This window comes from Ictidomys tridecemlineatus, chromosome 7, assembly GCF_052094955.1.
Source record: "Ictidomys tridecemlineatus isolate mIctTri1 chromosome 7, mIctTri1.hap1, whole genome shotgun sequence".
Taxonomy (NCBI): domain Eukaryota; kingdom Metazoa; phylum Chordata; class Mammalia; order Rodentia; family Sciuridae; genus Ictidomys; species Ictidomys tridecemlineatus.
The window spans coordinates 108,288,062-108,312,051 of NC_135483.1; the positions used below are offsets into that span (position 1 = coordinate 108,288,062).

The 23,990-nt window shown below is 32.5% G+C and overlaps 1 protein-coding gene across 6 annotated transcripts in view; it reads right to left on the reverse strand.

Moving 5' to 3' along the window:
* Zranb3 (zinc finger RANBP2-type containing 3) overlaps positions 1-23,990 on the reverse strand; it is a 281,585-nt gene that overhangs the window by 251,879 nt on the left and 5,716 nt on the right. For 4 of the 6 annotated variants that reach the window (XR_013424061.1, XR_013424060.1, XM_078017307.1 and 1 more), the window contains exons 2-3: positions 17,095-17,180; positions 13,661-13,828 (exon numbers count right to left, since the gene is read on the reverse strand). Coding sequence is in view for 3 of the 6 variants with exons in the window: in XM_078017307.1 (XP_077873433.1) it covers positions 13,661-13,821 (161 nt within the window). In the remaining 3 variants the exon portion in view is untranslated. Of the gene's footprint in view, positions 1-13,660; positions 13,829-17,094; positions 17,181-23,990 lie in introns of those variants that run through there. The other 2 variants (XM_078017309.1, XM_078017310.1) reach the window with 2 other exon arrangements.

Sequence of the window (23,990 nt, forward strand, 5' to 3'; positions counted from 1 at the left end):
CAGGCAGCCAGTTCATGGTGCATGGTTATCAATAATATTTGAAAAAAACCGAGATATCTTAAATATCTAAGTAACAAGAGGATAGGTTACCAAAAATATTAAATATTAAAAAAATAAGCAGAGTACATAAACAATGGTCTTTCCCAAGAAACAATACATGTCAAGGAAACAACAACAAAAATACAAAATTCAAAAGGACAGTTTCGAAGTGAGGGGGACATTCTTGTAGCTAAGTTAATAAATCCTTACAACAGCACAGAGGATAGGGAGAGTAGTGGCAGAGTATCTCCATTGTCCAGTCTGATTGCAGAAGCATCAAGACTCAATGACAAACCATTTGTGAAATAGAATGAGACAAAGGAAAAGATGAGAGATTCTACCTAGTTACATATCCTGCAGTGCTAATTTCTTTTAACTCAGGAGATACCAGTCAAAACAAATCAATTATGTATTAAAAAAATAGATATTATTCTAGAACATTGCTATTTTAGAACACTATCAACCGAAAGTTCATGTGTGAAACAATGGCCCAGGTTCAGAAGTGAAATGACTGGGCTGTGAGAGTCTTAACCTAATCAGTGCATTAATCTTGTGACAAGGAATATGCCTTTGGGGTATATTTTGTCCTTGTTTAGCAGAGCGCGCGCTCTCACTGGCTGGCTGGCTCGCTCTCTCTCTCTCTCTCTCTCTCTCTCTCTCTCTCTCTCTCTCTCTCCCCTTCCTGGTGCCAAGTCCTGAGATGCCTTCCTCTGCCACACTCTTGTGCCATTATATTCTGCCTTACCTTTGGCCTCAAAGAATGGAGTTGGCCATCTATAAAATAAGACCTCTGAAATGATGAGTCCCAAAATAAATTTTTCTCCTCTAATTGATTTTGTCAGGTCTTTTGGTCACAGCATTGACAAAAAAGTTGACTAGATTTAACAAATGATGAAAAACTCTTTTAAGTGCTATAAATAAGAAGGAAAACAACCAAAAAAAAAAAAAAAGGTTACCATGAAGCAAATAAAATTAAAATCTGAAGAAATACTCACCTTTTTAACAAAAAAAAAACATAAGACAGATGTATAGGAGCTCAGGAAATTACAGTCAAAAACAGTGAAGAAATAAAATGTAAATTGATAGATCACAGAAATAAAAAATATGGATAAATAAAAACCACTAAAACAAAGGCAAAATTAAAGCAGAAGACACAATAGCAACTACTAAAAACACATAGGTCTGAAAAGGAAATCTACAAAGGAATGACCAAAAAAAATCAAGAGATTTAAAGTAAAAATAAGTCACGGAAGGAAAAGAAAATAAAAATACGAGAGATAATAGGCCAAGACAAATCAACAAATATAAGCATACTTGGTAACTTCAGAGAAGAAAACCAAACCAAAAGAACTAAATACCATCCTAAATAAAATTCAAAGAAATTCTTTAGAAATAAAGGAAAAAATGCAAAACACACATCTAGGAAAAAAAGACATATAAGAGTCAACACCAAGATATATGCTATTCCTAGAATGCCAAAATAGGTAGTGAGAAAAAGAATTGATCAGTTCTAAGGAGGGAAAAAACTGGCAGCTCTCAGACAACCTACATGAGCAATAAAAGAAAGTGGGATTGAGGAATTTCTTACCCAGCCAATCTGTCATAGTCTAGTGAAGTCATTGAAAAACCATTTTTAGTCTTTTTATTTGTTTTTTTAGTGTTAGAGATAGAGGCTGGCATCCTGCACATGCTAGGTTAGTGTTCTACCAATGCTCTGCTCCGATTGAAAAGACATTTTTAAAATGTAAGAAATTGAGAAACAGCTTCCCCATGGGCACTTTTTAAAAAATTAAATTAAATAGACAGCTTCCTCATGAACTAACAAGAGAACTGAAAACATGTCCACAAAAGGACTTGCCTAAGAATAGTAATATCAAATCATAGGAGCCTTAAAATAGAGCCAACTCAAGTGTCCATCAGCAAATGAATGAACAAAAATAATTGTGATATATTTAGAGATAAAACAATGTAAATAAATACTTTATGTTGAACAAGAGAAGTCAGACTTATATAAACTGCATGACTATTTTTAAGAAAGTCCAAAACAGATAAAAATTAATATGTGGTACAATAAGGGATTATAACCTGCTGAATAAAATATAAACCCATGAGTCCATACTGAGAATGGATGGATAATTGGATAAATGAATGGACCAGAGAGAAGGGGGAAGGGAGGAGGGAGGAATAGGGCAGCAGGGAGGGCTCTTCCTTAGAGTAAAATGCAAATCAATAAATCAGTATTTTATTCCCATCAAGACAAAAATTGGTTTGAGCAGAAATCATCTATGAATGCTAAATCCAAGAAGAAAAAATGGATAAACAACAGCATACTAGCATGGCATCAAAACTGCCTCATTAGTTGTGTTACACAGTCAACAACTGTGAGAGGAGAAAATAGTAATTATATGGTGGAGAAACTGAACAAAACTGACCAGCAAGCAAAATTAACAATATAGCCAGTAAGGAGTTGAAGAGCTCAAAATAATGCCCTGAGAGGGACAGTACTTCAATCTTACTTATGAACTAATTCAGGAAGGACTGTGTAATCTAAACGTCATTGAGAAGAAACATTAATAACATAAATTGAGGCATGTTCTATAAAACTGACTGAACTATATTCTTAAAAAATGCTAGTGTCATGAGAGACTAAGAAATTGTCCCATACTAAAGAAAACAGAAACAAATCACTAAATGCAAAATGACTCTGGAAGGCATCTTCATTGTAAAAGGAAAAAAAATGTGTCTCATAAAGCACAATATGAGACAATTAACAAAATATAAGTATGTTATTCTATGAAAATAAAGTTCCTGAATTTGATGACTGTTTTGTGCTTTTTGAAAGATTATCAGGAACATTAAAGTAAACGAATAAAAGTAAAAATTCTTAAATTTGATAATTTCATCGTGGCTATGTAAGAGACTACCTTTGTTTTTTTAAAAAAATACAAACCATATTTGCAGACTGTAGTATTGCAGACTAAAGAAACATGACATTAGTGGCCTACTCTCAAATGTTTTAGAAAAGTATCAACACTAACATAGATGAGCATAACTCTGTGACCATGTATGGAGAGAAAGAATAACAAAGTAAATGTGGCAAAATGTTAAAAATTGGTGAATTTATGTAAAAGATATGTTATTTTTATATTTTTCTCATAACTTTTCTATAAGTTTGAAATTACAAACAAACAGATTTTTAAAAAATAAGAGTACAAGGTAACTATAAGAAAAACTTTGGTGACAGAAGTCAGTTAAGTATTTGCCTAATTTAGATGAAGGCTTGATGAAAAAAGAAGCCTGCCTTGGGCTGATGGATATGTTCCATCTTATTCTGTATCTTTGAAAACACCATAGTACAATCTATCAGAAATCACTGAAATATACCCTAAAACCTATGCATTTTACTAAATTAAATTATACCTAATTTTTTAAATCCAAGAAGGAAACGTAAATCTATCATGAGGTGAAAACTGATCAAAACTCATAATCATAAGCCTCTCTGAAAAGGAATTTGAGATTTGATTTTGTTACGTGTGTAATCTGAGAAACTCCTAGCCAAGAAGAACTTAATTTTGTGAATCTTCCCTATGAGAATTTATCACTCATTTCAATCTCTTAAGGTTCCCACATGTTAAGATTACTTAATTATTAAAACATAATTTAATACATTAGCAAACATAATAGGAAAATTTTTAAAAGTAAAATAAGCCTCCAAAGGACTATAGATATATAAATAAGAATGTTCTAAATATTTACATAAATAAGAACAGAATTAAAACATGGTAAGAAATAAGATATATAACCAGGCAGACTTGAGTTGGATATTCTAGGACTTAATAATACACTATCTGAAATTAAAAACAGAAAACAAAATGTCTCTATTCTCCAATTTCAAGAAAGGAAAGGACTGACTGTTCTTTGACATTAGCCAGCTAATCCCTAAATTATACACAAAAATTCAGCCAATCCCTAAGCACTCCTGTTGTTTTTTTTTTTTAAAGCCACAGGGCTCCCCCAGAGCCTAATGCAATAGCAAATCTGTTTTGTTTAGAGAGCCATGTCTAACAATACAATTCTCCTTTGCTCAGCAAGAATAATAATTGGGTGGTTTTTAGTTTCTTACATATATATATATATATATATATACATATATATATATGTATATATATATAAAGTGATGGTCTCTTCCTTAATAGAAGTCAATAAATTAGCTGCTAATAAAATAAATAGTATTAGTAAACTGGAATATAGCTGAAAAATAGATATATAATATATATGTAAACTACATATATATATATGCACATTGTGTAAATACCTAAATTATCTATGAAATCTATATACAAATATATACAGATAGTACACATGCACAGATAGAGAAAGGGAAAGAGAGAGGTGGAAACACAAAAAAAGCAGATGAGATACAGGACACTGAAAAAAGGTCTAACATAAGAATAACTGAAGTCCAAGGAGATAAAGAATGTAATATAAATAACACTGAAATAGATAAAAACTAAAATTTTTCCAAAATTAAAAATTAATAATAATCAACAAGCTCAAGAAGTATGAATGCAAAGAAAAATCACACCTAGGCACATCACAGTAAAACTTTTGGATAGTCAGATAAAGATAAAATTTAAAAACATCTGGGATCGGGGGAAACCATTATACTAGAATTAAATATGTTCAATACCTAAGAATAAATCTGATAATAAATATGTAAGATCATTTCTTTGAAAACTACAAAAACATTAAAAATTAAATAGTGGAGAAATAACTTAAATAAAGTAAGTGAAGAACAAATAATGAAACAATAATTCATGTTCACAAACTATCAACTCTATCCAATCTATTACAGATGTAATACAATTTTGCTTCACAAACTTAGCTGAGACAATTTTGAAAGAGAATGAACCTGAAAAATTTATACTACCTGATACTAACATATTTACTACAAAGCTACAGTAACTGAGAAGTATGGTGCTAATACAAAGATTAAAAATAAAGAAAGGATTCAAAACTATACCATCCCATATTGTAGCCAATAGACATATATGGCTCTTCAAATTTATATTTAAATTACTTAAAATTAGTCAAAATTAAAAATCCAGACCTTAATTGTACCAGCCACATTTTAAGAACTCATCAGCCACATGTAATTAATAGCATTAATTTGAACAATACATATACAGAACATTTCTATCATGGCAGAAAGTTCCATTAGACAGCATTTGATTTGAAAGAGGTACTATAACATTACTTGATTTATGACAATGGTGATGCTATAATGCAGTAAAAGAAAGTCAGTCTTCTCAATAAATTGTGATGGATCAATTGGACATAAAAGTAAATTTAAAAAACAGATAATCAATCCTGACCCCTTACCTCATACCATATACGGAAATCAATTCCAAGTGGATTCTAAGTCTAATTAGTATAAAAGGTTAAAACAATAAACCTTTTAGAAGAAAACAGGAAATGTGCTTCATAACCTTATAGTAAACAACAATTTTTAAAATAGAATGCTAAAAGTGTCAAACATAAAAATAATACTAATAACAATTATTTAAAACAACTTTAAAATTGAGAACTTCTGCTAATGAGAAGACATCATTAGGAGAGTGAAGAGGCAAGCCACAGTCTCAGAAAATTTATTTGCAATACATATACTTGACAAAAGACTTGTATCTAGAATATAAATCTGACAAACAACTTCTATAAAACAGAAAAAAACAGACAATCAAATAGAAAAAAGGGTAAGACATGATTAGGCATTTAAGGATGTACAAACAACGGATAAGCATATGAAATGCTTGTTCTCAGAGGAAAAAAACAAACAAAAAACCTCAAAGTGTATCATATATCACTACATGCCTATCAAAAAATTAAAATGAAAATAAAGATAATATAAAGCACTGATGAGAATAAGGAGCAATCAGAATTCTTATACACTGTTGATACAAGTATAAATTTGATATAACCATAGTAGAAAATGTTTATAGCAGTGTTATGGGTTGAATTCTATCCCCACAAAACTCCTATGTTTAAAATTAAAACTTTAATTCCTCAGAATGTGACCTGATTTAGAGATAGGATCATGGTAGATGTGATTAGGATGTCATTAGGATTTGACCAGTGTCTACTATCCATACAAAAAAAAAAGGGGAAATTTGGACCAAGAGACATAAATAGAGGGAAGACAATATGAAAAGAAATAGGAAGAAGACAGCCATTTATGAGCCAAAGAAAGAGGCTTGGAAAAGATCTTTCCTTCACAGCCTTGAGAAGCCTCCAGAACAGAAAAATTTCTGTTGTTTAAGCCACAAGCCAAGGTTGTGGTACCTTTTTATAACATCCCTAGCAAATTTATATAAGCATTATCAACTAAAGTAGAATAGTATAGAACTTATGATCCAGCAATTCTTCTTCTTGGTAAGACAAATATCAGAATATGTATATGTGTGTGTGTGTGTATTTACCAAAATATTTGTATAAGAATGCTTATATCATTACTACTTGTTAAGAACCTAAAACCAGAAACAATCAAAATTATCAACAGTAAAATGAATAAACAAATTTTGGTATAGTCACACAACGATATTTATAAGGCAATGAGAAAGAATATACTACAACCACATTCAATAACAAGGATTGCTCTCACAATGATGATGAGTGAAAGAAGATACACACAAAAGAGCAGGTGACAACGTATTGCAATGAACAGGCAAAAGTGATCTGTGGTGATAGAATTCAGGATAGTGGTCCTTTGCAGAAGAGAGAAACAGCAGTAGCAGTGATTGGAAAAGGACAAGAGGAAGGTTTCTGGGATGCTGGCAATGTTCTTCTTCTTTATATTTTATTTTATTTTATATTGTTTTTTGAAAAAACATTGAACCTGGGAGCACTTTACCAATGAGCTACATCTATAAGGCCTTTTTATTTTTATTTTGAGATAGGGCCTCCCTAAGTTACTAAGGCTAGCCTCACACTTGCAATCCTCCTGCCTTAGGCTCTGGAGTCACTGAAATTACAGGCATGTATCACCATGCCAGGCAACATTCTCTTTCTTGATCTCGGTAATGGCTGTACTATGAAAAATCCTCAAGTTATACATACATGATCTGTATATCTTTCTCCATGTAAATTATACATTAATAATGAAAAGTACTTTAAAAACTGAATAGGTGGATTAAACAGCAGATTAAACCAGCAAATCATGAACTATAATAGAGAACTTTAAAAACAGCATAATGTACAGATGATATAGACATTAATGGAAGCATGTGATAGAGTAAAAATGACAAATATAAGTCTAATTGAAATTGCAGAAAAAGACAAAGTAGGAAAGAAATAATATTTTAAAAGTTAATACCTGAGAATTTCCTAGAATCAACAGACAAAAATCTCAGGTTTAATCCTACACAGGATAAGTAAAAAGAAAACCAGACTAAATAAACTGTAGTGAAATTATAGAACTTCAAAGACAAAATCTTAAAGTCAGATGAAGGAGCAAAAATTAGACTGATTGCTTTTACTTGTTTGAAAATTTTTAAACTCACAGAAAACCCAAAAAGAAAACACTAAACAGTCAGGCCTGATGGCACATACCTATAATCCCTTTGACTCAGGAGGCTGAGGCAAGACGTTAACAAGTTTGAAGCCAGCCTCTGTAACTTAGCAAGGCTCTGACTCAAAATAAATAATAAAAAGAAATGGGAGTGTAGTTCAGTGGTAAAGTGTTCCTGGATTCAATCCTCAATACCAAAATAATAATAATTATCATCATCATCATCATCTAAATACATTCACCAGATTATACCATTTACCAGATTATACCGCTAAACAATTAATACCCTCATAGATTACCTCACTAAGAATATACTCATCAGATCATATCACTCATCAGAGTTACACTATTAACATCTTGGCTTATCACTCAAAATTTCTTTAAATATATACATGCCTTTCTTTTTGGAAAAAATGTAGAAAGAAAACTGCATGTAGTATGATAATTCATCCCAAAATTGTTTATCATGAATTTCTCAAGAACAGGCTTGTATTCAATCACAACACAGTTACCTCATCTAAGATAGACAATATTAATAATATCATCACAATAGAGTCCAGATTAAACTTTTTCAGTTATCCAGAAAACATTCTGTAAAGCTTTTCTGCTTACTGATCCAGGATCTAATTAAGATTTGTATATTACTTTCAGATGTTGTAGTTGTTAGGTCTGTCTCAATTTACAATATACTCACTGTTTCCTTTTTTTTTCTTCTTCTTCTTTTTTTTTTTTAAGGACACTGAATCCTTTAAAGAGTTCAGGTCAGGGGCCCTGAAAAAAAGGTCCTCCATTCTGGATTGGATTGAACTATTATCTCATGATTGTCAAGTCAAATATTTTCATTAAAAATGACACATAGGGGCTGGGGATTTAGCTCAGTTGGTAGAGTGTTTGCCTCTCATGCACAAGGCCCAGGGTTCAATGCCTAACACCACAAAAATAAATTAATTAATTAAATAAAGGTATGCTGTCCTTCTACAATTACAAAAAAAAAAAATTAAAAAAAGAATGACACACAGATAATGTTATGTCTCTCCTGTGCACTGCATTATGCATATGGTTGTCCTACCATTAGCAATGCCAACTTTGACAATTTTATGATTTTTTTTCCTTTATAATGAATAAACCATCTATAGGAGGCTGGTGTGATGATACATACATGTTATCTCAGCAATGTGGGAGGCTAAGGCAGTAGGATTGCAAGTTCAAAGCCAGCCTCAACAAATGAGCAAGATCATGTTTCAAAACAAAAAAATGAAAAGAACTAGGATATAGCTCAATGGTAAAGTGCCACTGGGTAATCCCCAGTACCAAAAAAGAAAAAAAAAATATATAGGGTGGTATTTGAGACCAAAAACACACTTGGCAATTATGAAAGTCAGAAGAAAGTTGAATACAATTTTCAAAGTGCTAAGAAAAAAAATAACTACTAAAGCAGACCTCAACTACCAACTAAAATACCATTTAAAAATTAAGGTCTACCCTGAAATTATGTGAAAGTCCCATCAAAAATAATAATAATAATAATAATAATGGTTCTACCCTGGTCAGAAGAAATTATTTTCAATGATATTATAGATCTTTGGTAGGTAAATTATATAACTAAATAATAAGCTATTTCTTGAAATAGCAACTTTATTGCCTCTATTATGAAATATAAATATTTAACTTCTATTCAATTCCTTTCTGTTCTCTCAGTTATTAAAATTGTTATTAATTATTCTTTAGTTCCCTTTGTAACTATAAACATTATACAAATGTGTACATAAATATATATTTTATTTTATCAAATTAAGACACCAACCCTTGATCTAGCACTAATGTTAAGACATGGTTATTAGCACCCTCACCACTCCTTTTCAAATTGTGCATCTATAATTTTTTTATTAGAGTTTAATGATTATACATGTAGTTGGGTTCATCCTAACAACCTATTCCTACATAGAAATCAAGTTCAGTTCATGATCCCTCTTTTTCCCTTCCCCTTTTCCCTCCTACCCTCACCCCCTCCCATTCTCCTTCCTCTACTCAACATTCTTTTGCTATTAATTTGTATTTTATTAGTTTCTTAATATATTCCTATCCTTCCCTCCCCCTTTCCTTACTCTAGCTTCCACATGTGAGATAAAACATTCAACCTTTGAGTTTCTGAGTTTGGCTAATTTTATTTAGCATATTATATTCCATTTCCATCTATTTACCAGCATTATTTGCCAAATAATGTAATAAAAAATCTCCACTATCATGTTGTCAAGAAAGAAATAACAGCCAGGAAAGGTAGTGTCTACCTGTAATACCAACAACTAGGGAGGCTGAGACAGGAGGATCACGAGTTCAAAGCCAGCCTCAGCAAAAACTGAGGTACTAAACAACTCAGTGAGACCCTGTCTCTAAATAAAATACAAAATAGGGCTGGGGATGTGGTTCAGTGGTCAAGTGCCCCTGAGTTCAATCCCTGGTACAACCCCCCCCCCAAAAAAATAACAATTCTAATCCAAACAAAGATCAAATGAATGGAAGTTCTTTAAAATGAATGAATTTAGCTTTATAAACAGCTTATTTCTTATTTTCCCGTTTTGCTACATATATTCACATTTTGTTAGGACTGGTTAACTGTCTGAGTACAAGTGTTTAGAAATTAATAAAACTAGATTAAGAAAAAGAGAATAGACATTTTATTTGAGCATCATGAAAATCTTAATTCAATGCAGCAACTGAATCTGAAGTATAAATTGTTAAAGAGCATGACCAACACATCCAAGAGAGTAAGTGACCCACAATTTAATAAAGTCTGTCTGACCCTAAAACCTGGTTTGTTTCTTACGTCTTTTTGACAGTCCCACAGACACAAGTATGAACTACCTAAAGAAGCTAAAGGCTGTCAAGTAATAGTTTAAGATGCCATATGTAACTAAAATCTTCAGGAATTTGAGGGCTACATATATTGTAAATATAGAATGTTCTAACTCCACAAAAGTAAGGTGAATCTATAAGAGTGATATCTAGGATGGAAATATTGGCAGGATGCAGGTGAAAGATGAAAAGCACCAGATATATAACCTTAGGTATCAATTAATATCTGTAAATACAAATGCATAACAAACTACTAACACATGAAAAAACAGATTAATCTAAATAAAATTTAAGTGAATAAAGTCGTCTTTCAAAAACAGGAAATACTTTATCATTCCATTCACGTGAAATTCCAGAACATGTAAAAGAAACCTGTTTTAAAAAAACATCAAAGATCAAGGCTGGGGATATAGCTCAGTTGGTAGAGTGTCTGCCTTGCATGCACAAGGCCCTGGGTTCAATCCCCAGCACCAGAAAAACAAAAACAAAAAACATCAAAGATCAATGGTGGAATATAAGTGTGGGTATTGGTTGGCAAAGGAAGCGAGGAAAATTTTATATGATGGTGGGTTTGAGTTATAACAAGTATATTCATTTGTCAAGGTTTGTGCATTTCACTAATTTAACCTCAATAAAAAACTAAATAAAAAACTATAATTAATCATATATATATACACACACACACTTAAGTATTTAGGGGAAACATAATAAGGTGTACAATTTACTATAGACAAATAAAATAAAAAAAAAAGATGAACTGATTTGAGAAAAAGATAAAGTAATAGATAAATGGTCTACCGAATGTCTACACTTTTTTTAAAAAGTAGTTTTGGTACTTATGTATGGACAGCATACCTTTATTTTATTTGTTTATCTTTATGCGGTGCTAAGCATTGAATAGTGCTTCACACATGCCAGGCAAAGCCCTTTGCCACTGAGCTACAGCCCCAGCCCCAAATGTTTACTCTTAACATTCTTTCAACATTGCTTAATGTTTAAAATTTTCATCATAAATATTGGGGAGAGCTCTGCTTCCTGGTTATTATGTCCTGCTCTGGTTTCCTCTGCTGTACCCTTCAGCCAAAATGTTATTCCTTACTAGGGCCCAGAGTTAGGGACTTGGCTGACCATGGACTGAACCTCTGAAACCTCTATGAACAGAGTTTCCCAAAGGCTATATTAAAACTCTGAAAAAAGATTGAAAGCAAAATCAATGAGAATCTATCAGTCTTCTAAGTCAATCATTAAAGAAACTAACCAAAATATAAAATAATGGAAGTCTTCTCAAAACATATTTGTTGGTAAAAGAATTAGTTTTATAAATACGTTCACATAAAATGAGCAAATGGTTATTTTAAATGCAATAAGTAACTTTTGGGGTTTTTTGTGATGCAATGATTATTTGTAGACATAATCTATATAGATAAATGTCCTAGAGGTCTTCAATAATTTTTTAGTGTAAAAGTGTTCTGAGCTTTTATACATTCCAAAAGAGAATGATGATATTTATCTCTGGAGTTCCTGGGAAGGTTATATAATATACTTACAAAGCACTTTGTGAACATGAGTACACATCATAGTAATAGATGCTATACTAATTAGCATTAATTTTGGAAGGGTCAAAGATTTTGACTCCCAGTGGAAATGATTTAAATTAAGCTTATGGTTTCCTTCTCTCTTTGCAGATCCTTCAATTATTAGTGACAGCTGGGGAAGTCATAATCAGCTGGCACAATTGTGTGTATGTCATAGATTTTCATTTTTCTTATAGATTAAAAGGTACATGTTCTATCAGGCTATAGAGTAAAATGTGCTTTTATGACAGTCATTTACACTTTTTTTTTAGCTTTATTTTATTTTTTATTTTCATGTGATGCTGAGGATTGAAGCCAGTGTCTAGGTGAGTCCTCTACCACTGAGCCATAACTCTAACCCCTAAACTTTTACTCTAGTTTGTTTTCAGTCAGAATTGATTCCTTTTGTTATTATTAAAAGGCCAATTATTTGTCTAGGTATTCTAGATAAAAAGTAAAAACAAGTTTCTTTCCTTGAAGACCATGTGATGTAATAAAGGAAATATGCATATTAAAAAATAAATGAATAAAATATAGAGAAGAAAGAATATAATACATGTGGCTATAGAACTATAACAATACTATCCTTAAAAATATAGAAAACCAGGGACTGGAATTGTGGGTCAGAGGGGGAACGATTGCCTGGCATGTTGAGGCACTGGGTTCGGTCCTCAGCACCACATAAAAATAAAATAAATATATAGTGTCCACCTATAACTAAAAAACTAAATATTAAAAAAATAGAAAACCATGCAATATCTCAATGTTATGGAAGAGATATACACCTATTTTTAAGTTTGAAAAAAGTAAAGAAATACAGGCAGTAATATAAGGTACTAGCAAGACACAAGCAGAGGTTGCTAATTTAAGATGAAAAATGAAATGAACAAAAATGTAATGAAGACTAGGTAAATATAAAAAAGTAATACATTCTAGAAAATTGTTAATATATGTGATGCTGAGAATATCTAGTAATTCAAATAATTAACCTGTTTTGTCCCATCATCCCACATGTAGAACACAAAAACTTAAACATACTACATTATGTATCTACGTAAAATATAAAATTGGACATAGAACTATATTATACTATAATTGTAATATCAATATAATAATAAACTCTAAATTATTATTTCTAACTTATTTTAATGCACCTGTGTCAATTTTTTTGAAATACAGAATTAAAAACTTGGGATTTAATGGGTTAAGGTAACCAAACATACTTTTTTTTGAGGTACTAAGGATTGAATTCAGGGTACTTTAACACTGAGCTATATCTTCAACTCATTTTATTTTTTGAGACAGGGTCTCAGAAAGTTGCCTGGGTTGGCCTGGAACTTGAGAAGGCTGCCCTGAAAACTGCAATCCTCCTGCCTCAGCCCCCCAAGTTACTGACACTACAGGGGTACCACAACATCCAGTCAAACATATTTTCTAGAGTTTAGAATATGTTCAGTATCTTCCAACCTGAGTATAAGTCAATCATAGTAAATGGATGAAGCTAATTTACTCAGAATCAATTTTATTAAAGAAAGACTATGGGTACCTAAAAAGAATAGTTTGAACACAGCTTGTTTTTTACACTTGGCAGGGATATAACATTTTTAGCATGTCTGAAAAAGTACTTTACCTGCCCTGTCTTCCGAGGGCAAAAGTGATGCCATCTTTCTGGAATGGAAGCAGTTTTGTTCTTAGTTTCTCAGGCAAAAAATCCAGTTGTTGATAGGATTCATTTGTTAAGGAAGAAATCTGAGGATTATGACACTTTTTTATGTTCTGAACTTTAGGCATGATGATCCTATAAACAAAGAAACCACAAAAAAGGAAGGATAGGGGAAACAGATTTACTAAGTGTTACTATAGAATCGAACATGGGTAATAATATTATGGTACTTAAAAATAGCTTTGATATACCATCTACATAGATATAGAAAAGTTAGGTTGTGTTTCCAGAGTAAGTTACTAAGAAAAGTCAAAGTACTAAGTTAAAAAAAAATTACTTGCACTTGCTAGAAACTCAGCACTCTCAGTTTCATCTTGAGCCATAATATAGCCATACCCCTCTTTCATAAAATAAATGTTCTAAAAACTATAAAATCAACTTTACAAATTGAATAATTTTAAAAACAAAGGATAAATGTACTATAAAATACTGCTTTTATAATTGACTCTTTTATACATATACATTTTCATATCATATTAGATATTCTAAGAATGGGGCAAATCTACATTTAAAAAATTATAAAATACAAAGACCTTAACTCCAAACATATTAATTAAATTAATTCAACATTGCTAAATAGAAATTTATTTTTAAAAATTAAAATTAATTCTTTTTACTCAGCTAATTTTACAGTATAAAATCTGATTAGCACCTTCCTCACTCACTGGGTATCCACAAATATAATTTTCTACAATACCAAAATTTCATATATCTTTAAATTCTTAGAACTCTGAAAGACAAAGTCCTTTTAAACCACTATGCTATAATGCTTCTCTAATAATATTTCATATTCAGGTGCTTCACTGTTTATAAATAATCTCATTCAACTTTTTAAAGAAGCTTGCTTTTCATGTGATGGTCACTTAAAGACTTGTAAAACTTTAAGTCCTCTCTTCCCTCAAACGTAACTAATTTCTAACTCTACTAAGAATCTTAAGAATTAAATAAGTTTTATTTACTAAAAACAAATAGGTACTACATTCTATGATCTGAAGAATTAAGGCTCATACCATCACAGGGCTTACATTTTTGAAGGAGTGATTAAAGTAAATAAACAAGATGATTAATTATATCATAGCAGAAATATTAGAGGGAAGTTAACATGCAAACAGCCATTTGAGGAAGGCTGAGCAGAAGAGGTCCATCTTAAGAGGTAAGGTTTATCCTATAGTCTGAAGAATGTAAAAGTCAACCAGGTTCAAAATTAAGAGAAAAGCACTCCTGACAGAGAGCATTAGTGCAAAGGCCCCGAGTCAAGAAAGAGCCTGATATTTTCAAGAAACAGAAAGGAAGCCTGGCATGGTGGTGCATGCCTGTAATTCTGGTATCTTGGGGGCTGAGGAAGGAGGATCACAAATTCACAGGCAGCCTCAGTGAGTTAGTAAACCCTAAAAAACTTAAGTGACCCTGACTCAAAACAAAAAATGAAAAGGGATGGCAGATGTGGCTTCTGGGTTAGGAGCTGCTGGGTTTAAACCCCAGTTTAAAAAAAAAAAAAATGAAGTAAAGTGGGCTGGGGCAGTGGTAATGTTTGTCTACTATTTGCAAGGTTCTGGTTTTGATTCCTAGTACTGCAAAAAAAAAAAAAAAGAAAGAAAGAAAGAAAAAAGAGAGAATGAATGAATGGAATGCAAATCTGCTGTTCAATACATCATTAGCCACATGTGGCTACTTATTTTATTTTTTTAATTTATTTAAAATTAAATAAAATAAAAATTCAGGCCAGTTATACCAGTTGCTTCAAGTGCTCAACAGTCACAGTCACTATTAGCTACCATATGAAACAGTGCATACAGAGAACATCTCTATCTACTGAAAGGTCTATTGGACAGCACTTACTATAGATTTTTAAGCAGTGGAATGCCACAGTCGGTCTTAAATTTCAAAAACTACATGTGGAGGACAAAGACACCAATAGGAGGGCAAAGAATGAATGTCCCTACAGGATTTGGTCAGTCACCAAGGCTCCCTCTGCTTCAAGTGGACTTGAAAATTATATCTATATCTATATCTATATATATATATGTGAATGACTCAGGTCTATATGAATTATCTTCATAAACACCAATACATGGACATTCTTAGAACCCTGTCAACAACACCTACAACAAAACTGAGCAAACAGATAATGTTTCAAAAAGGGGAAGGTATAGAAGCAAAAAACCTATTACAGGTTACAAAGGACAAGGCAAAATGATCTTTTGGGGGGCTGGGGTTGTAGCTTGGTGGTAGAGCAGTTGCCTAGCATGTGTGAGGCACTGGGTTTAACACTCAGCACTACATAAAAATAAATAAATAAAATAAAGCTATTGTGTACATCTATAACTGAATTTTTATTTTTATTTCATTTCATTTCATTTCATTTTGGTATTGGGGACTAAACTCAGGGACACTTGACCACTGAACATATCCGCAGCCCGATTTTGTACTTTATTTAGAGAGAGGGTCCCAGTGAATTGCTTAGCTTTTGCTGAGGCTGGCTTTGAACTCACGATCCTCCTACCTTAGCCTCCCAAGCTGCTGGGATCACAAGCGTGTGCCACCATGCCCAGCTCAACAACAAAAAACAATTTTAAATAAAATAATCTTTATCAGTGAAATGGAGAGATTTGGGAACTGTATCAGACATAAAGCAAAGGGGACTTGGTGATAGAGTACATGTGGAGAATAAGAGAAATGTGGGATCAAGATGTACACAACAGCAATGGAGTCAGTGATACAGAACACTACAATGACTATAGAAGAAATGAATTGGGGGAATCAATCTTTTAGAAATACATAAAATTTGATAAGACTACAAAATATGAAAAGGAAATATCAAGTAGGCTTTAAAAAAATCTATGAAACTAGAATTCACATAGGAAAGTCATGGAGGCTTAACACAAGAAATATCAGTCAGCCTTATAGCTAATGAGTTTGCTAATCAGATATGTCCATTTTGAACTTTAACAGAAAAAGTCAAAACTCAAAGGAGCAAAGATTAAGTGAAATCCATTTTGGCATGGTAACTGTAGGATAAAGAGTCATGTCCACTTTCCAGAAGTAAGAGTTCAGAATCAATCAGATATAAGATACAAGAAGGAAGCTTAAAAAATACAAAAAAAAAAAAAAAACTATTTTACTGTCTATTATCTTTGTTCAAGAAGACTACTTTTTGCTTTATTTACTTTGTAAAAACTTTCATGGACATTACATGAAAAATACCTGCTACATTGAGGTCTCTTTGTTATCAGTACAATTTATGTTGTAAGGACTGGCTAAGGTACTACATTTGTAAAAATAAACAAGAAGCTAAAGTTACCATAAAAAAAGTTACAAATGGGGCTGGGGATGTGGCTCACGCGGTAGCGCCGTCGCCTGGCGGGTGATCGTCCCGGGTTCGATCCTCAGCACCACATACAAACAAAGATGTTGTGTCTGCCGAAAACTAAAAAATAAATATTAAAAAATTCTCTCTCTCTCTTAAAAGAAGAAGTTACAAATAAGATTTTTTAAAATTATTCAGTACAAAGACGAAAGAAGTCTAAAGTAGTATGAAAATGTTCAAAGAAAATTTCAATTGAGTTTCATTTCCAAGTGTTGCTTATCAAGAGGTTAGAAAACAAGTTTGACTAGATTTAGCTTTGACTAAATTTCCCTAGCTGATAGTTGTTTTCCTAATTTTAATAGCATTGTATTAAAAATTATATTGCTGGTTCCCTTTTGATAGCCTTCTCTCATCTTTAGTAAAAGTAAATTAGTATACATTGAATAAAATCTTTTTTCCCCAAAATTGCTGAACTAAATTCTCCAGTTTTCATGATTAGAAAGGGATGTGCAATTATTGTCACTATTATTTTATTTTGTTTATTTTTAAAAAAAATAAATGACAGTAGAATGCATTACAATTCATATTACACATATACAGCACAATTTTTCATATCTGGTTGTATATGAAGTATGTTGACCAGTTTGTGTCTTCATATATGTACCTTGGATTATGATGTCTATCACATTCTACCATCCTTGCTGACCTCCTCCTTTTCTCTCCCATCCCTCCCTTTCCCTCCCACCCCCCTGCCCTATCTAGAGTTCGTCTGTTTCTCTCATGCTCCCCATCCCTAACTTGCCAAGGCTGGCCCAGAATTTGTCACATCTGTCTCAATATCTTGAGTAGCTGGGATTACATACTTGTACCACCACCCAGGCGATAATATAATTTTAATAGTTTGGATAGTAGTATAAATGGAAAAAAAGCATTTAAATATTATTTTATTTTATATTATTATTATTTAATTTTTATTGTTGGGGTTATTTAAATCTGTATAGCACTTTCGATAGTATGGAACTGAATCCATGGCATCCTGCATACTAGCTAGGCAAGTGCTCTACCACTAAGCTACATCCCAGCCATTTTAATTTCATTTTGAGACAGAGTCTTACTAAGCTTCCAAGGCTGATGACAAAACAAACTTGTGATCCTCCTGTAATCCTCAGGAATGTGCCAACACACCCAGTGACATTTTCTTTCTAGACAGCACTTATCACTTATAAAGTACCACACAATTTACTTATGCTGTTTCTCCCATCTTGAATATAAGCTTCACTGAGGTAGAGACTTTTTTAATCTGTTTTATTTACTAGTGTTCTCCATACACACAGAACAGTGCCTGGCACAAACACTCAATATTATTATATAAAGTTTCAAAGGACCAGGGGACCATGAAACAAGTCCAGAGGTAGAATAGTTCCTGGGGATGAGAAGGTATAAGGTGTAGCCATAGGAGTGCATGGCTGAACTAGCATGGAAATAAAGTTCCCAGGAGACACAACAGTACTGAAACTAAAAAACTATATGATGTGTCAGCTGGAAGGCACATTCATATGTAGAAGTCCCTCTAAAAAAAGAAACAAATTTAAACCAAGTTCAAGTTACAGTAAGGAAATTAGCAGCACATTTTCCAGAGTGATTAAAATTAGAGGGATGTTTATTAAATATGAATTATGGTTCCAAAGAATACCCTAGAACATTCCAAGAAGGAGCACTAAATATGAAAAACTCTTCCTAAACCATAATATCAAACAAATCTTATGCCCAATTTAAAAACAATTTCTGGGGGCTGGGGCTATGGCTCAGCAGTAGCACACTTGCCTGGCATGCATGAGGCACTGGGTTTGATTCTCAGCTCCGCATATAAATAAAAAAATAGATAAATAAAGGTCTATAAACAACTTAAAATATATATATATATATATATATAAACACACAAATCAGTTGTGCTTATGAAGTGAAAAGGTAGCCAATAAAAAGATCTATTAATCTACTATATATGTACTGTAGATTAATATACATATATATATATACATATGTGTATATAGAGAGATATATATATATAATAGATAGATAGATAGATAGATAGATAGATAGATAGATAGATAGATAGATAGAAAATTTCTGTACTAGGGGTACTTTATCACTAAGCTACATCCATAGGTTTTATTTTGAGACAGGGTCTCCATGAGGCTGGCCTTGAACTTGCACTCCTCCTGCCTAACCTCCATAGTCACTGAGATTTCAGGCATGCACCAACATACCCAGCTTAGATATCTAAATTATATAAATTCTTCCTAATCAAACAAAAATTGTCAGTGGAAATGTCCTAAACACTATGGCAATTTGGCTACAGAGACACAACTATAAGTGTAAAAATGAAACATCTTATGTAAATCTTGGGTGAACTATGATATTAAGAATAGCTTATTTAACTATTCCTTCTTAACCTGCCCCACACATTACTAATAGAAGGCAGTGGGATAGAGGCGGAAGAGAGGGGCTAGAAGTTAGTAACCTCAGTAAATATCTTTCCCCAGAGTTAAGTAAAATCAGTACAAAAGTATTTACATTTCAGTCATGGAGGCACATACTTGTAATTCCAGCTACTACAAGGCTGAGGCATGAAGGTCACAAATTTGACAACAGCTTGGGCAACTTAGACCCTGTCTCAAAAAAAAAATAAAAAGGCTGGCAATGTAGCTCAATGTTAAAATGTAGCATGCATAAGGTCCAAGGTTCAATCCCTAGTACTACTACAAAAAAAAAAAAAACATGAATTATAAGTAGTTTTAAGTTCTTTATTGGAAACATAAATTTAGCTTAAGTAAATCAGCAGTTTCTACAAGTTTTGAATACAGGAAATCTATTGGACACTCCACCTTTAAAATATATGGATTCCAGAAGGCACAAACTCAAACACAAATCAGTTGTGCTTATGAGGTGAAAAGGTAGCCAATAAAGAGATCTAGTAATAGTCTACTATAATATTTTAAGGTGTTTTTACAAAAGTCATATATTCAATAATATTAACTCTTCAAATTTATCATGAGTTGAGAATGTGCCTATTTCATATATACAGTATATATTCTACATCAATGTTTATACCTGATATACTACACTTGTAAATATAACTACATTACATTTAGTTTGTGAACTACAGCCTAAATTTAATAAATTAAAAGTAGGTTTCATCAGTAAAATTGAATATTATAAAATAACAATAGATCAATTTCAATAAGTATAAAATTACATAACATTTTTGAATTCATTTGTTATGGGGCTTTTAAAACTGCCATATCTAATATTTAATTACTTTACAAGCAAGGACACTAGAATCTATCATTCCACAGAAAACTATTTTCAGAATAGTGATAAAATAACTCCCACTTATTAGTTAACCTCTTTCCATGAGGCAGTATACTAGAAAATTTTAGAAAACCTCCTGTAATTCTCAAAACAACTCACAAAGTATTGTTCGTATCACAGTAAAGACAAGAAAATTGAAGTTCAGAGATACTAAAAAATTTACACAAGGCATAACAGTTAGGTACTGGTAATATTAAGCCTGGAACACAGATTGGATTAATTTTAAAGCCTCGATTTTTGTAGCTATATAACACTGCCTCTCTAAATCACTCCACAAATACTTACAGAGTGCCTATTATGTGTCAGACACTGAGGATGTGAAGATAAATTTGTGCTATTGTAGCCTTACCTTTGGGTATGATCAAGAAAGGAAGGGAGAGCTATACATATATAATCACAATACAATGTGGTAAGTGTTATGAAAAAAGTATATATAAAGTACTGTACATAACTGGAAACATTGACTCTGCAAGACAGCAAGCAATCAAAGAAGGCTTCATATAGAAAAAATAATTGGCACATAATACACCTTATTTAACTACCTAATATATGCCACAAGCTGAAACTTGAAGGAAGTCTAGAGTTTACAGATGGAGAATCAAGTAAGAATATTCTCAGGAGAAAAGAAGCTATATTTGCAAATGTACAAAGTTTGAAAATCCTAAGCAGTTTAACACAGCTAAAGATTAAAATGCATATAAAAAGTAGTAAAATATAAAACAAAAACCATGCACGGTGATGCATACTTGTTACTCGAGAGGCTGAGACAGAACTTCAAGTTCATGTCTCAGAAATACAAAAAGACCTTGTCTTGGAGTAAAAAATATAAAAAGCTGGGATGTAGCTCAGTGGTACAACACCACTGGGTTTAATCCCCAGTGCTTTCCCCCCATAAAAAGTGGAAAAAAAGTAAAAAAAAAAAAAAAAAAAAAAGGCCATGTCAGGCAGATCCTCTTATGTTAAAAGAGGTTGGGCTTTTATTCTGTAAGGAACTGGGAGCCTTTCCTACAGTTTAATTAGGTTGCTATTTTCTAAAGATTATTGTGTCAAGATTAAAAAAATGGATGTAGGAGCAGGGCTAACCTTTTAGAAGACTACCATAAATAGTACAGTAATACAATCTATAATCTCTCAGCTTCAGAGTCCTACATCTAATTAATTACCTACCTGACATTTTGGATGTCTCACAGAGTTTTCTAGTTTAAATGTCCAAAACCAAAGTCCTGATTTCTCTACCAAACTTGTGATTTCTCTACCAAATTCTGTACCCAGTTTCTCATTAAGTAATATAATTACGTAAGTCACTCAAAGTGGCCACCAGGATTAACTTCTTGTTTTTTAACAATTTAAACTTTATCTTTTATTTGTTTTTATGTGGTGCTGAGGATCAAACCCAGTTCCTCACCTGTGCTAGACAAGCACTCTACCGCTGAACTACAAACCCAGGATTTCACTCTTGATCCCTGCCATTCCTTAAACTGCTGAATTGAATCCACTTGTTATTCATTATTCTCCAAATATATTGAAATCTACCTATTTCACCCCAATCTCATTGTCATCATCTATCCCAAAACATCCCTGCCACTCAACTAAAATACTACAATGGCTCTCAACTAGACTCCCCCACATTGTCCTTAATATCAATTAGTTTCTTAGTTATTGGCAATTATTGTTATGTTTCCTTAAAAATTTATCTCTCCATAAAATCCTATTAAAATGTCTTCATAAAGGTAGGCACGAAAGACTACCTTGTTTGTTGTTTTACTTCAGCAGACTCACATCTAGCATCACCCTCATCAACAGAATCAATACTAATAAAAAGCAACACACAGGCTGAGGATGCAGCTCAGTGGTAGACTGCTTTCTTTCTTTTCTTCTTTTTTTTTTTTTTAACTCTTCTGGTGCCAGGGTTTGAACCAAGGGGTGCTTAACCACTGAGCCACATCCCCAGCTTTTTTTACATTTTATTTTGAGTCAGGATCTCCTGAGGTTCTCACTAACTTGCCAAAGTTGGCTTCAAACTTGCAATCCTCCTGGCCTCAGGCTCCAGAGTTGCTGGGATTCATGGCATGTGTGACCACATCTACCTGCAGAGTGCTTTCTCAGCATTTGCAAGGCCTTGGCTGGGTTCAATCCCCAGTACACCAAAAACAAAACAAAAAAAACAACACACACAACATACCAGACACTTTTTAAATCATTTAACATATACTGTCATTTAATCTTCATAAAAACCTCTGAGGAAGGTAGTCATATAATCTCAATTATCTCAATTTTAGAAATAAGGAAATTGAGACACAGATGATCAACAAATCTGCCCCAAGTCAAACAGGTAAATGGCCACAACTAGGAATCAAACTCAGGCTGAATGATCCATCTTCTTGATTATTCAGTAACTCTCTTGGTGGATGCATAATAAAAATTTCTGGACAAATAAACAAATAAGATAGAGATATACAGAAGAGAAACAGATTTAGGAGTAAATATGAATATGTGGGCTAAGATTTGGGGCATGTTGAATTTGAAACACTTGGAGAAGGCTATGAATTACAGAGGGATAAACAATTATAAGTCACAGATAAACATTCAGAAGTCTCCAGGTTCAACTGGAAGTCACTCATAAAAGGCATATAAAAAAATAGTCATGTAATTTTTAAAATGAAATGTGCTCTTAGACTGTAACCATTTAGATCCAACTCTGTAACTAAAACATTTTCAAAAAGTACAGAATGACACATTTGATTTCTATGTTATCTATGAAAATTTCTCTATTGTTAATATAGAGTACTTGTCTTCCTTTAAGAGGTAATATTCAAAATCTACTTAAATGTCAAACTTGAATTTTGTTAAAATATAAAAGTGCAGAGATTTATTTTTAACTTGACAAAATGATTCCAAAATCTAATAGAATATGAGAAAATTTGAGACTGACAAGAAAATGTCTAAAAAGAAGAGAGGGAGCACATTTTACCTATTAGATTTTAAAACATAAAGTTACAGAAATTAGAGAATGGCTATTTTTTTTAATTTTTTATTCTAATTTGTTATATATGACATCAGAATGCATTGCAATTCATTTTACACATATAAAGCACAATTTTTCATATCTCTGGTTGTATACATAGTATATTCACACCATTCGTGTCTTCATACCTGTACTTAGGGTAATGATGTCCATCTCATTCCACCATTTCTTTTACCCCCTTTCCCCCTCCATTCAACTCTGTCCCCTTTGCCCTATCTAGAGTTCATCTAATCTGCCCATGCTCCCCCTCTCAACCCCACTATTAATCAGCCTCCTTATATCAGGGAAAACATTTGGCATTTGGTTTTTTGGGATTAGCTAACTTACCACTATATTCTCCAATTCCTTCCATTTACCTGCAAATGCCATAATTTTATTCTCTTTTATTGCTGAATAATATTCCATTGTGTATATAGACCACATTTTCTTTGTCCATTCATCTACTGAAGAGCATCTAGGTTGGTTCCACAGTTTTGCTATTGTGAATTGTGCTGCAATAAACATAGATATGTTTGTGTCCCTGTTGTATGCTG